Genomic DNA, 15,557 nt, shown 5'->3' on the forward strand with positions numbered 1-15,557 from the left:
GGCAAGGGTTTAAAAAAAAACTCAGAACAAGAGAGTTTTGGATATTTGCTGCAGTATATACATCTATCCAAGTAAAAGTAGTTAAAGAATGATCTCTTGCACCTGCTTAAATGAAGAACGTATATTCCAGCAACTTTTTTTTTTTTTTTTTTTTTTGCGGTACGCGGGCCTCTCACTGTTGTGGCCTCTCCCGTTGCGGAGCACAGGCTCCAGACACGCAGGCTCACGGGCCCAGCCGCTCCGTGGCACGTGGGATCTTCCCGGACCGGGGCACGAACCCGCATCCCCTGCATCGGCAGGCAGACTCTCAACCGCTGTGCCACCAGGGAAGCCCCCAGCAACTTTTAAAAACTGCATTTCTTTGTATGAGGCTGCAAGGGTGGCAGGTCGGGGCATATGGGGTGTCACAGGGGGTGGACTCAGGAGTTAGACGTTTCAGGTCAGCCTCCTCCCCACCTGCTGATGAGCATGTAACCTCCAACTGCTTTCCTCATCTTCCTAATCTCAGTTTCCTCATCTGTAAAATGAGGGTAATAATCATGTCTACCTCACAGGGTTGCTGGGAGGATTAAATGAGATGGTGTATATGACTAATTGAAAGCTTGACTCTAGGGTACTCAATAAATATTAGGGGTCAGTAAAAATAAGTTTCAGCCACTAGATTCCAGATGTGAAGCCTGCCAGAGTACCTATGATGATACATCATCTCTATATTTATTCACCTGGACACCTGGATGTGTGGACTCAAATGGCCAGGCTGCTGAGCTGCTGTATTGTTGTGTCTCTATATTTATTCACCTGAACACCTGGATGTGTGGACTCAAATGGTCAGGCTGCTGAGCTGCTGTATTGCTGTGTCCCTATATTTATTTACCTGAACACCTGGATGTGTGGACTCAAATGGCCAGGCTGCTGAGCTGCTGTATTGCTGTGTCCATCATCTCTATATTTATTCACCTGAACACCTGGATGTGTGGACTCAAATGGCCAGGCTGCTGAGCTGCTGTATTGCTGTGTCCTGCTTATTTGGTTAATGCGTGTTCAAGGCACTACCCGCCCTGACATCTGCTTTAAGGAGCCTTAAAACAGGGTCTTCATGAAGTCCATCTACATTTTTTTTTGTTTCTTTCAATAGTTCCAAGTAATCATAGGGAAAAACAACTTGTTTTTAAAATGTAGTAAGAAGCAAAGATTTTCAGTGTGGGACCTTGAACAACTAATGGTAATGTGGTCTTGGGTCCCATGAGGAACTAGAGTGGCAATCCTGGATGATACGTTAATTGTGCCCTGGAACTAACAGAGTCAAAGTGCATCTCAGTCCTGGGAAAGGAGCTGAGATGCCTTTCAAGCCTTCCTTCTAACACCCCCAACACCTGGACAAGGGCAGTTCCGGGCATCTTAAGGACTTTGGGAAATACACTGCTGTGTGTGTGTGTGTGCTAGAAATAGTGTTCAGAGTAATATAGATTACAAAGTTTGTTCTGTGCTTTGGGTCAAATATTATAATTATAAACTCAGCAGTCACAATGGGGAAACACTTGCAAAGCAGTGTTCTCCAGGTGGGGTTTAGTCAATAATCCCATTGTCCCAGACTTCCTTGAAGTGCTCTAACCAAAAATCCTTGCCCAGACTCTGCTGAGATTGTTTTCTCAAGCCTCTTTTCCTGATTCTAAACCATTGGAAATGTTATGAATATAATTCTATTGTCAAATCCCACTTATTCCGGCTCTCAAATACAAACCACCGAGAGAACAAAAAATAAACGAAGTGAACACAAACGGAGGAAGAGGCCATCTGCAGAGGCTCCTGAGAAAACTTAGTTTGGGCACAAAGACTTAAATTTTATTTAAGTATAATTGATTTACAAAGTGGTGTTAATTTCTACTGTACACAAAGTGATTCAGTTATACATATATATATTCTTCTCCATTATGGTTTATCGCAGGATACTGAATATAGTTCCCTGTGCTCTACAGTAGGACCTTGTTGTTTATCTATCCTTTATATAATAGTTTACATCTGCTGACCCTGAACTCCCAGTCCTTCCCTCCACTACCCCCACCCCCTTGGCAACCACAAGTCTGTTCTCTATATCTGTGAGCATGTTTTTGTTTCATAGATATGTTCGTTTGTGTCGTATTTTAGATTCCACATCTAAGAGATATCATGTGGTATTTGTCTTTCTCTGTCTGATTTACTTCACTTAGTATGATAATCTCTAGGTCCATCCATGTTGCTGCAAATGGTGTTATTTCATTCTTTTTTTATGGCTGAGTAATATCGCATTGTATATATACACCACATCCTCTTTACCCATTTGATGGACATTTAGGTTGTCTCCATGTCTTGGCTATTGTGAATAGTGCTGCTATGAACATTGGGGTGCATGTATCTTTTCAAATTATAGTTTTGTCTTGATATATGCCCAGGAGTGGAATTGCAGGATCATATGGAAACTGTATTTTTAGTTTTTTGAGGAAACTCCATACTGTTCTCCATAGTGGCTGCACCAATTTACATTCCCACCAACAGTGTAGGAGGGTTCCCTTTTCAGCACTCCCTCTCCAGCATTTGTTATTTGTAGACTCTTTAATGATGGCCATTCTGACCTGTGTGAGGTGGTACCTCATTGTAGTGTTGGTTTGCATTTCTCTAATAATTACTGATACTGAGCATCTTTTCATGTGCCTATTGGCCATCTGTATGTATTCTTTGGGGAAATGTCTATTTAGATCTTCTGCCCATTTTTCAATTGAGTTGTTTGCTTTTTTGTTATTGAATTGTAGGAACTGATTGCACATTTTGGAAATTAATCCCTTGTCAGTCACATCATTTGCAAATATTTTCTCCCAGTCCACAGGATGTCTTTCCATTTTGTTTATGGTTTCCTTTGCTGTGCAAAAGCTTTTAAGTTTGGTTAGGTCCCGTTTGTTTATTTTTGCTTTTATTTCTATTGCCTTGGGAGACTGACCTAAGAAAAACATTGGTGTGATTTATGTCAGAGAATGTTTTGCCTATGTTCTCTTCTAGGAGTTCTATGGTGTCTTGTCTTATATTCAAGTCTTTAAGCCATTTTGAGTTTATTTTTGTGTATGGTGTGAAGGGTGTGTTCTAGCTTCATTGATTTACATGCGGCTCTCCAACTTTCCCAACACCACTTGCTGAAGAGACTGTTTTTCTCCATTGAATATTCTCTGGCACAGAGATTTTTTTTTCTTTTTTTTGCGGTACGTGGGCCTCTGACTGTTGTGGCCTCTCCCATTGCGGAGCACAGGCTCCGGACGCGCAGGCTCAGCGGCCATGGCTCACGGGCCCAGCTGCTCCGCGGCATGTGGGATCTTCCCGGACCGGGGCACGAACCCGTGTCCCCTGGATCGGCAGGCGGACTCTCAACCACTGCGCCACCAGGGAAGCCCCCTGATGGCTTTCAGAGAAGGGTCTTTAAAGGCAAGGTGAGGGAGAGGGTTGCAGGGTGCGTGATCAGCTCATGAACGTTCTTCCAATTGGTTGGTGGTGAGGTAACGGTGGTATTTCTGGAATCATCATCATCAACCTTCTGTTTCCAACTGGTCTGGGGTCTACGTGCTGGTTGTCAGTATATAGTTAACTTCTTCCACCTGGTGGAGGCTTTAGTATCTGCAAAACAACTCAAGGATATGGCTCAGGATATTATCTATAGCCCTTGAGGAGGAACTGTAGCCCTTGATTTTGTTTTATGGCCAAACTATTATTATTTTGTCTCGCTTGACTGCCTTCCTTTGTTTCCTCATTTTCTCACTTCCCTGATTAAATTTTTCTTTTTTTTTTTTTTTTTGCGGTACGCGGGCCTCTCACTGTTGTGGTCTCTCCCGTTGCGGAGCACAGGCTCCGGACGCACAGGCTCAGCAGCCATGGCTCACGGGCGTAGCAGCTCCGTGGCATGTGGGATCTTCCTGGACCGGGCCATGAACCCGTGTCCCCTGCATCGGCAGGCGGACTCTCAACCACTGCGCCACCAGGGAAGCCCTGGAACCTGATTTTTAAATCTACTAAAGTGTAGGTCTCTTTCCATATCAATAAATATAGACCAATGCCTGACTTAACTACCCCAGAGAAAGCTGAATCCCAAGCTGGGGGCAGGAGGGTGTGCGGTGGGACAAGGGCAGGGACAGAGGGAGGAAGCTCAGGTGCCTGTGGTGCTGAGTACAGAGGAAACACATCTTTCATCTCCAGGCCCCCTACACACACTCAGGGGTCTCTGAAGCGAGGGTGGGTATGGGGATTGAAGTGCAGGTATTTACAATGCAGTGGGACCTCTCCTGCCGGTCACTGGGCTCAAATCTTCCTTCCACTCACAGAATTTCTCTCTGCACCTTATCATAACTTCTCCTCCCCCCTTATGGGTTCCCATTTATGGAAAAACCAGCATTAGCACCTTGGACTGCTCTGTGCTTCTCTTCTTTTCTCTCAGGTGTCTCCTCTGCCTTTTTTCTCAGGTTCCTGGAAAACTTCTTCAAACGGATGTTCGAAGTCACTAACTCGCTCGTCCCCAGCGTTGCTCAGTGCTACTCACTGCCTCCGTTTGTTTTTAATTTCAGCAGTTACGCTTTTAATCTCCAGCAATTCCTTTTTGTAGATTGCTCCTTTTCCCCCGACGAACCGCTCTTACTTTATCAATGTGATGGCCCCTGGCGTCTCACCGAAACTCTGAATTAGGGTTCTTAGTGATCCTGTTTCTTGCAGCCACTTATCACCGAGAACCATTTGCTCTGAACATTCAGATGGTTCTCGGTTGACTTTCAGAGCCTTGCCCCAGCCTGGGCGCTTTCCTCTGCTTGTGTCTGCAGATGGGCACGTGGCCAACTCGGAGCCTGGTAAGGGGTACGCGGTGTCTGTTCAGTTCTGCCGGTTCCCACTGACTGTGATTCTTCTCTGGTTTGCATGGGATCAAGAGGAGACCTCCATGGGCTCAGAGAGTTCTAGCAGCTTCTCCTCGTGGGGGGTTGACATGGCTGCACAAGACAGCTGGGCAAGGAAGGAACCGCCTCTGCTTCCAGCCATTCAGCAGCTGACCCTGGAGTATCTGTCCCGCAAACCCCCTCTGGACATGCGTGCAACTCAGGCCCAGCCCTCCCAGCCGGTTGCCGGCGGCCCACACCGCAGGCTCCTGCACCAGCTGGATGCCCAGAACCCTCCCACTTCCTCAAGGCTTGGCTCCAGCCCAGGAGCTGTGAGTGAGGGGCATAGAGAGGGGAGGGGACAAGGCTTGAGTGTCTTTGCTCAGCTCCCCGACAGGCTTGCTTCCCTTAGACAGGTTCTGTGGCAGCAGGTGGTGCCCACCTGGCTGGACTCAGACCCCCTTTGCTTTCTGATGAAACTCCCGAAGCTTTAGGTCTCTGGGCAGGACATGTCTCTAGTTTCTGTCTGTGGTTTGCAATTTTTAGGATTGTATTGGTTGGGCCCTTTTATCTGGAAATCGGGAGAAAGAGGAATTCATAAATATGTGGATCTCTGTGGCCCTTGGCAGTTGGAAGCCAATGTGGATTTCTTAAGTCTTATTGCTTGAGCAGGTCGTGGTTTCCTCAGCTTTGAACCCAACCCCTTTAGATAGACACGGCCCACCCATGACCAACTGTGCCGTTTGGTGGTACACACAGCCCCACCCGTGGCGTCGTGAGAGTCTCCAGCATACAAGGCAGCTGCTGCACCGTCTCGTGGGGAAGAGCAGCCCTGCAGGGCATCCGTCTCAGTTACCATGTTGGTTTCACCTCCCGGTGCCTTCCTCTTTGTCCAGCCCCTTTATCTCACTGTCTATTTTCTAATCCCTCTTTGCTTTGTTTCTGAAGCCTCTGCTTTCCCCTCCATCTGGGTGGGCTGGGCTGTGGAAAAAGGAAAAGAGAGAAGAGAATGCAGGCGGAAGAAGGCGCAATGGGGCATTGTGGCTTTATTCTTAACTGCATTCTTCAAGTGAAATCCTTTATGTTTAGGGTATCTCTTTAAGTCGTTTTACTTATTCTAACAAAATCTTATGAAGTGGTCCTATATCTTTTTTTCCAGCTTATATTCCCTAGAAAACAGACCTAGAAACAAAACTTAGGTATTCAGTCTCTACCAGGAGGAGAACCTGCAAGTGGGGAGGGGGATAGGGGGAGTGAAGTGGGGTCCACAGCAGTGTCCAATTTGAAAAATTACTAATGTAAGTAACATGTTAGATTCTGTGGTTCTCAGACTCGAGCATGCAGCAGAATCCCCTGGAGGATTTGTTCAAACACGGGTTTCTGGGTCCCACCCCAGAGTTTCTGATTCAGTGGGTTGCAGGTGGATCCCAAGAACCTGCATTTCTCACAAGTTCCCGGATGATGCTGTGCTGCTGGCCCACGCGTTTGAGAACCACTGTGTTAAGTCATTTAATATTATGAACAGAATGATTTACCAAACTCCTATGTATTTCTAAATCTCTACTTTTTTCCTAGTAAAACATTTTCTAGTAAAATGCTCATAGAGATGCATTTCATTATGAGCTTAATCCCCCATTTAGTTGTTTCTCTACACTGTCCTTCTGAATTTAGCCATTTTTCCCTTTGAGGACTGGAAACCTCCTTATTCATTATTCTTATTTTCTTAGAAATCAGCTTTATCAGAAAATGTGGGTATGTTATTTTGAGATATAGCTTAAGAAACCAATAGCAATTATCTGCAACCAGAATAAATATCATTAAAATAAAGATGTTACCTGCTTGCAGTTATTTACAAAAGACCAAAGGTAAAAAGAGAGAATAACAGCAAAGCCCACTATGTCTTAATAGTAAAGATATGGGACCTGCATTAGAAAACACAAAAATCCAGCAAGGTGTCAGCAAGGCCTGCTCCCTCCGAAGGCTCTAGGGGAGAATCCGCTCCATACCTCTCTGGTAACTTCCAGGGTTGACTGCTGTTATGGGCTAAGATATAACCCCCCCAAATTCATATGCACCTCAGAACGTGATTGTCTTTGGAGATAGAGTCTTTTTTTTTTAATCCTTCAGTGGCTTCCCTAAGCCTTATTTTTTTTAATTTAATTTTTATTTTATTTATTTATTTATTTATTTTTGCGGTACGCGGGCCTCTCACTGTTGTGGCCTCTCCTGTTGTGGAGCACAGGCTCCAGACGCGCAGGCTCAGTGGCCATGGCTCGTGGGCCCAGCCGCTCTGCGGCATGTGGGATCTTCCCGGACCGGGGCATGAACCCATGTCCCCTGCATCGGCAGGCAAACTCTCAACCACTGCGCCACCAGGGAAGCCCCTAATTTTTATTTTATATTGGAGTATAGTTGACTTACAATGTTGTGTTATTTTCAGGTGTACAGCAAAGTGATTCAGTTATACATATACATATATCCACTCTTTTTCAGATTCTTTAAAGGGGAAATTAAGTTGGAATGAGGTTGTTCAGGTGGTCCCTAATCCAAGTGGCTAATGACCTTGTTAGAAGGAGATTAGGACATAGATACACACAGAGGAAGACCAGGTAAAGACAGAGGGAGAAAACAGTTGTCTTCAAGCTAAGGAGAGAGGCCTCAGAAGAAACCAACTCTGTTGACACCTTGATCTCAGACTTCGAGCCTCCAGAACTGTGAGGAAATAAATTTCTGTTGCTTAAGCCACACTGCATCATGGCAGCCCTAGCAAGCAAACACACAGGCCACCCTTGGTGGTCCTTAGCTTGTAGATGCATCATTCCAATCTCTGCCTATGTCTTCCCATGGTGTCCCCCCCAGGTGTGTGTCTGTGCCTCTGCTTCCTCTTCTTATAAGGACACCAGTCATTGGATTAGGGCCCACCCTGATCCAGTGTGACCTCATCTTAACTAATTATATCTGCAAAAACGCTATTTCCGAATAAGATCATCTTCTGAGGTTCCAGATAGACATAAATTGGGGGAGGGGTGGGGCGGACACTATTCAACCCAGTACAATGTGCAAAAATTAACTACCCGCCAGCAGGCATGTAAATCACTGATAAGCTCCATAGGAGTGGTTTTCAAACTCACCTTCTTGTTAGACTAGGTTCTGATTTAATTGGTCTGGAGCGGAGCTTAGGCTTGTTTTCACTTACTCCAAGTCATTTTAACGAGCAGTCAGTGTTGAAAACCACATTTTAAAACCACTCATTGGGACTTCCCTGGTGGTGCAGTGGTTGAGAATCCGCATGCCAATGCAGGGGACATGGGTTGGATCCTTGGTCTGGGAAGATCCCACATGCGGTGGAGCAACTAAGCCTGTGTGCCACAACTGCTGAGCCTGCACCCTAGAGCCTGCGAGCCACAACTGCTGAGCCCGAGTGCCACAACTACTGAGCCCACGTACCTAGAGCCCATGCTCCGCAACAAGAGAAGCCACCACAATGAGAAGCCCATGCACTGCAGCAAAGAGTAGTCCCCGCTTGCCACAACTAGAGAAAGCCCGTGCGCAGCAATGAAGACCCAATGCAGCCAAAAATAAATAAATAATACATTTATTAAAAAAATAATAAAACCATTCATTATGCTGTTTATTATCATCAACATTAGATCAGTAATCATAATGCAATTGGGAACGTTTATTGGGTATTTAATATCTCGGGCATTGGGCTAAGTACTTTACATATATTACCTGAGTGATAGCATCAGTCCAGTTCTTACCCCCATTTTATAGATAGGGACACAGAGGGTTAAAGACACTAAGAAAATCACCAAGGGACACAAAGCTAGGAGTGTTAGATCGACACCTGGGCTGACTCCAGAGCCGCGGTTCCTCTCTGCCCTTAGATCTGTCCAGATTCAGAGCCTGTCATCTTCCTCTCATCTTCACATAGTCTCAGTTATTTAGAGAAATCGTAAACATTTTCAGATGAGTAATTGCTTGTCTTCACTACAAAGAAATAAAACAGCTTGAACGTTGATTTGAGGGTGAGTCACGCAGGTCTTTAGTTAATAAATGATGAGGCATTATTTTTATTATCCACCTTGGAGAGCAGCTGATATGACAGGTGATGCTCTATAAACCTTGCATCACACAGTGGTGCCTCTTTATGCCTGTGAAATCACCTGTTCTAGGTGATGGTTGCAGACTCTTGGGTTTCCTGTCTCGTCTCTGAGTCTTGCTATCATCTCCTTGGAATCTCGTTCTGTCCCGGCACCAGGGCTTCTGCTCTGGACCTCTCCATTTGCAACCTTCCAGACTCTTCCTCTAGCTTTTAGAACTTCCTCCTCCCTGTTGTGAGCTCTCTCGATGCCTCTGGTGTCCTGAATAAGAAACTCTGTCCCTGCGGGACCTGCGCCCCCTTCCCCGCTGGGGGCACAGACACAGGTGCTTCTTCAGCTTCAAACCTGAGCCTGGCACCTCCACTGCTGCAGGCAGATCTGAACCTCATTGGCCCGCACGCTTCTGTCCTTGAGCGTCGGCTGCCCATCGCCCTGCTCAGTACCTTCTTTTCCCTTTTTTTCCCGTCTAAATGCAACTCATTGTTGAAGGATCTGTTTAGGTCCCACCTTCTTCACGAATGTGACGGCTCTGGGTCCCAGCAGTCCTTTCTTCCCCTGAGGCCCTCACGCATTTAGGGTCAATCCCATTCCATTCAGATGTCAATTCCTCTGCATTGGCTGCCCATGAATTGATCCTGGCTCTCTAAGCCGTATAATAAGCTCCTCACAGAGGCAGAAGCAAAGCCTGCTCATCCCTGGTACTGCTCCCAGCCTCGTCTGCATGATGCCAGGCCCACCACTGGAAGCTGTAAATGCCTGATGGTTAGTTTTCCTACCTGCAGCTCATCATGATGCTTCATACAGATCAGAAAAGCATTAACATTTTGGTATTAAGATACCCAGCTAATGCTATCGGATCATGTTAAAGAAATTTTCATTGAAACTAGAATTAATAATGACATCCTTCCCCCTCATGGAGACCCAACCCAAATGATTTTCTTTATGATTACACCATTTTTAACCATTATTAGGCTCTGTGGTGGCGGCTTGTTGATTAGAAATGGAATCCATCCATGGGGGTCAACGTGTGATTGTCTGGCCAGTGCTAAGTGTAGCCAGAGGCACCCTACACCCAGTGGTCAAACCAAAGGCACACTGGAGTCAAATACCGTGATGTTCCTCTAAACTTAGAATCTCTCACGTGAGAATTTGTTCAAGAAGGCTAAACGAGACATCTATGGAAAAGCCAGCTGCCGGTCATCAGGGGTCATTCCCTGTGGTTTCAGGAGCGGGCAAGCCCCCCTCCTGAGGTCCTAAGTCTCTTGCATCCCTGCATTATTTTTACCTTATTTCCTACCTTTGGCCTTTGTATTTGGAAGATATTCTGTTACTCTGGTTCTAAGGATAATTTAGAAATCAAAACTTGAGCATAGATCTGATGATGACCTGCTCCAGCATTTTATCACGACAACCCAAGTTAACATAGTGTCTGTTTGGATTTTAATGACTAGGAAAAGCTAAAAAAATCACTTGGTTGGAAGCTCTTCGAAAGTATCTAATTAGGCTAGAGTTGTGCTTTCTGCGAAATGAAGCAATGTGATCCCTTCCAGCATTCCATGAACAGTTGTTTGAATCTTTTATCAGATTGGCTTTCTGCTCATGCGAAGGGGAGTAACTCTCTTTGTGTAAAAATGACTTGAAATTTAAATAAAAGTGACTTTAAAAGAAAATTAACAGGATGGGTACACCTGGATTTATGAGCATTTAAAAATAACTTGTACACTTAGGAAAAAAAAAGGAGATGCTTCCCTTGTTCTTGGAAGATTGCCTTAGGACAGACGTAAATGCTTGTGTCTTTGATTCAAACTTAGTTAAATTTGACAAGAAATGGGTTTTAGGTCTCCCTGGTAACTACAAACAGCTTTTAGTACTTTATTTCAGGAAAAAGTCTTCAGCCTATGACGTTCATTGGCTTTGGTACATGCCAACCTCTCTCTAGACACAAAAACATATCTCAGACCCAGAGCTGTTTTGGCAGCAGGAAGCGAGCTCAGAGCCGATTAGGAAGCACCGGCCCCAGGAGGCAGGGGTCTGACTCCTGACTGTACGTGCAAGAGTCAGAACCAAGCCCTTCCATCCTTGTGACTGCAGTGTCTGTTCCCTACTGGGAACCTAAATGTGTGTGTGTGTGCATTTCTTTTAAAGTTATGTAATTTGTTTATATTAATTTCTTTTGTGCTTTTGAAAAATGGCAGGCTCCCAGTCATAAAAAGAGAAACTAGGCTAGGTATTTCAAGCGGGAAGGGATTGAATAAAAGGATTTGGGTTTGAGCTGTTTTGGAAAGGCTAGAAAAGCAAGGAAGGACAGCTCCTGCAGAACCCCTGCCCTGCTCCACAGCATTTGCCCCTGTGTAGCCGGGGAGTGGTTAAAAGCACTGACTGTTGTCACTGCTACAGTTGGAGCCAGTGCTGCTGCCACAGCCAGAAGCAGAATCCCCACAACCTGCCTTCTGATCTTGCACCAGCGCCCCCTACTGGCAGAACCTAAACAGAACCCCTGCTGGCAAGGATTCTGAGAATTGTAGTTTCCACTCCTCCAGCATCTGAGATGCAAAACAAAGTATAGCGGACTGACAATATGTGGTCTGGATGGTATCATAGTGCTTTAGAAACTAAGTTATGATAGCACTTTAACCACTTAAACATTTATTTTATTTTATTTTACTTTATTCTATTTATTTATTTATTTGCGGTATGCGGGCCTCTCACTGTTGTGGCCTCTCCCGTTGTGGAGCACAGGCTCTGGACGCACAGGCTCAGCGGCCATGGCTCACGGGCCCAGCTGCTCCGCAGCATGTGGGATCTTCCCGGACCAGGGCACGAACCCGTGTCCCCTGCATCGGCAGGTGGACTCTCAACCACTGCGCCACCAGGGAAGCCCTAAACATTTATTTTAAATTAATTTTGTTGTGATACAAAATACAAAAAAATCCTTTTTGACAATTTCTTTTATGGGAGAGTGAAAAAGATCACTTTTTTTAAAATAAATTTATTTCTTTTTTATTTATTTATTTTTGGCTACATTGTGTCTTTGTTGCTGCGCACGGGCTTTCTCTAGTTGCGGAGAGCGGGGGCTACTCCTTGTTGCGGTGCGCGAGCTTCTCATTGCGGTGGCTTCTCTTGTGGCAGAACACGGCCCCTAGGCGTGTGGGCTTCAGTAGTTGGGGCTCGCAGGCTCTAGAGCACAGGCTCAGTAGTTGTGGCGCACGGGCTTAGTTGCTCCACGGCATGTGGTATCTTCCCGGACCAGGGATCGAACCCGTGTTCCCTGCATTGGCAGGCGGATTCTTAACTGCTGTGCCACCAGGGAAATCCAAGATCACTGGTTTTATATTAGAGAATATCTTTGTGTTTAAAGAGTATTTCGGGGTATTTTAATTCACGCAATTCGAAAGCAGCTAAGTATGTTCATAAAAGGATAGCTCTTGCTGGGCCTTGCTGTGTCATCTATGAAAAGCATTCCTCTATCTTTAGTTAACCAAGTTATCTGAAGCTCAGCTGGAGGATTTGAGAGGTTATATTTGACACTGGCTGACATTTTTCTGTGTCAAAATACTTTCTCTGGCGGTTAAATCACCTGTTTGACCTCTGAGATTTTATATACTTTAATTGCATCCTTTATATGTTTAATTCTAATGGGAAATTATTTCAGATAAAATAATCATCTGCAAGCTTACTTAAAATGAAATTGTTCTGCTTTGGAAAACCAGTACCTACATTGACAATAAATCTCTTTTAAGTTACTCCTACTATGCATATATGTGTATATTCTTACTTCTTTAATCTCCATAAATCTTTTCGGTAAGTCTATGAAGTGAGCCAGCTACTACTGACCCCAGTTTTTTTTTTCCAGCTGTGTTAGTCGACAGGTCATTAGCTGTAGAATCAAGACAAGTCAGGTTCTATAAATAAATATTATTACAGTTTGCTTCTGAATCGGTATCTATAAGACCACTCACAATTCCTATTCCAACAGCATTAATTTTCTCATCGTGCTACAGTCTAGAGCAGTGGTCTTCACACTGAGGCAAGCATACCATTTGGAGGTGTGCAGAGAAAATCACAAGGTAGAGGGCCTGGCTACACTGAAGGGAATCAGTTTTCAGAGCTTCAACGCACATATGTCCAAAATGGATCTGTCTGAGGATATGGACATGATGAGGATACAGGCCTTTTCCTAACATCCTTCTCCCCCTTTGCGGAAGGACTCCTACCTCTCTTCCATCTTCCTATGATGTATTGACCTGGGGTTTTAAAACCTGTGGGGCACCAAACAGTGGGACAGTTTGGAATATTGGTAAGAAAGTAAATGACCCTAATGATTTGATTAAACAACTTTTTGTAAGTCTGGTGGTTTCCATTTCTTTCCTGACAGCAAGACTGTAGGAGTCTTAAATGGCATGTTGGTTAATAGAAAAGTTAAAAATAATTTTGATGATAGATTACTCTGTAAATCTTGGCATTGAGAAGGAAGCAAAAGAATTGAGTAACAATACTGTAACAAAACTCTCTCCATTCCCATTAATTTATTTATACAGACAAGTTTTCTTGGCACATAACTTTATAAAAATGAAAAACAGGAATAGAATTGATGTTGAGCCCTAACTCATTCTAGTAATAAAAAATCTTCAACCACAGATTACATGAACTAAGTGGAAAACCCCGGGCTTTTTTAACATTCTTCTAGAAAAGGGGCAGTGCATTTCCAACAAAATTTTACTCCTGAGTAATAATTCTTTTTCAAGATTCATCATATGTTATGTTTTTGTCAATTGTGTTCTAAAAGTAACTGTTATAACCCAATCAGAAAGGATTCTAATAGTTAGAAACATTGTCACAGAAAAAAATGTTAATTAAACGTCAATTTATGTACATAATTTATTACATGCAGAAGTATTTATTTACCTGTCCATTAACATAATATACATGAACACAAAACACATTTTCTACAAAAAATATTAGGATACATGTATGTGGGAATGAAAACAAGAATTCAAAGAGAAAACAGATTAGTGTCAAATTTTAGGCTGTTGAAGAACTTGTTTTCACCGGATGGTGGTAGGCGTCACGTGGCTATAGTACTCTATCAGGCACAGTTGAAAGAACAATTGAAAAATGTCAGCCTTTGTCGTGTACTGAAAATTACATCCATGGCAGATAGCGAAACTGATGAAGAAGACGTTTATATATCACTGTAAAAATATCTGCGATACACTTAAAATTTTTATTTAAGGAGCATATGAGCAAAAATGTTTAAGGATCACTGGTCTGGACAGATGATCGGGTGTCTTGAGGGTAAGCATTGCCACACGTCTCTGTCTCCCATGTGTTTTCTTTGTTTTCCCAGTTTGACCTCGTGTGTGGCAATGCATGGATGCTGGACCTCACACAAGCCATCCTAAACCTGGGCTTCCTGGCCGGGGCATTCACCTTGGGCTATGCAGCAGACAGGTAGGCATGGGTGTGGCAGCCAGTTTACATCTAGAAAATGATGTGTACCTATGGAGAGGAAGATGTTTCATGTTAACTATTAGAAAACTATTCTTGCTAATTTTGGAAAAAAATCTGAATTCCTCCACTTGGGACCTTCATACCTGTGGGGCTGCGCTAATTCCTTCCTTCGTAAGCTTCGTCTCCTCACCCCTTGAACTGTACAAAAGGTTGGGGCTGCTCCCCTGGGGTGTGAATGCATCTGAGAGGAAACACAGAGCCGCAAGGCCGTGACTTCATGGCGGGGCCCACGGCTGGCTGGTGGATGCCGTGGAGGTGATTCCATGGGCTTCGGTAACTCGCTGATCACGGTTTGATGAATTTAGTCATAAGGTCGCCCCCTTACAAATCTGTTTCATTTAATTCAAACAAATTTTTGTATTTATTCTACAAATTAAAAACTGCAAAAAAAAAAGTTTTCCAAAAACCATGAAAAGAATTTGATTTATTCTTGAAGATCCATAAATACACAAATACACCAGTTAGTGGCAGACACAAAGTGAGTGTATATATTCAAGACAGTCGTGCTCGCTCTTCAGATATCCCCGTTTCAGACATTATTGATGTAGGTTGTTGTACTCTTGTTTAACTGTTCCTTTATGCCAGTTCTCGGTATGAACAGACTTGCAGTGATTTAACAGTTCTCCATGTCCCCCATGTCTGGCTCACTGTTGCTCCCAGCACTCCAGCCCAGCATCAGTGGGTCAGCGTGACCCTGCTCGCAGTGGGCAGGGCTGGGAGTGTCTCTTGCAGAGCTGAGAACGGCAGTTAATTGGAGAATTCAAGACAAAATGCCCCCAATCCTGTAGGCAGTTGGTGGTCTGCACTTGACCAGACCAGGACTTCAAAATGGGTAGCACCTTTGGTTCCCGTCCCTTCCTCTGTCGTCTTTTTCTTGTGTTGTCCCCCAGCCCTCCTCGGCATGTGACGTCCTCCTTAATCCTCTGTGTCTGGTGCTCTCTCCCTGTCTTTTATCTGTGTCTTTCCTACTGTTTCTCCTTACAGCCTTTTCAATTCATTTTTCCTTCCTTAATCTTCCGCACACAACCCTCTCTTTCCTAACTGGCTGCCGTTTGGAATTGAGTTA

At 44.3% G+C, this 15,557-nt stretch overlaps 1 protein-coding gene across 1 annotated transcript in view; it reads left to right on the forward strand.

Moving 5' to 3' along the window:
• Positions 1-15,557, forward strand: part of SLC22A3 (solute carrier family 22 member 3) — an 88,826-nt gene that overhangs the window by 26,022 nt on the left and 47,247 nt on the right. Inside the window, exon 2 of the mRNA XM_030853002.3 lies at positions 14,328-14,431. Coding sequence (XP_030708862.1) covers positions 14,328-14,431 — 104 coding nt within the window. The remainder of the gene's footprint in view (positions 1-14,327; positions 14,432-15,557) is intronic.

Source organism: Globicephala melas, chromosome 14 (genome assembly GCF_963455315.2).
Source record: "Globicephala melas chromosome 14, mGloMel1.2, whole genome shotgun sequence".
Taxonomy (NCBI): domain Eukaryota; kingdom Metazoa; phylum Chordata; class Mammalia; order Artiodactyla; family Delphinidae; genus Globicephala; species Globicephala melas.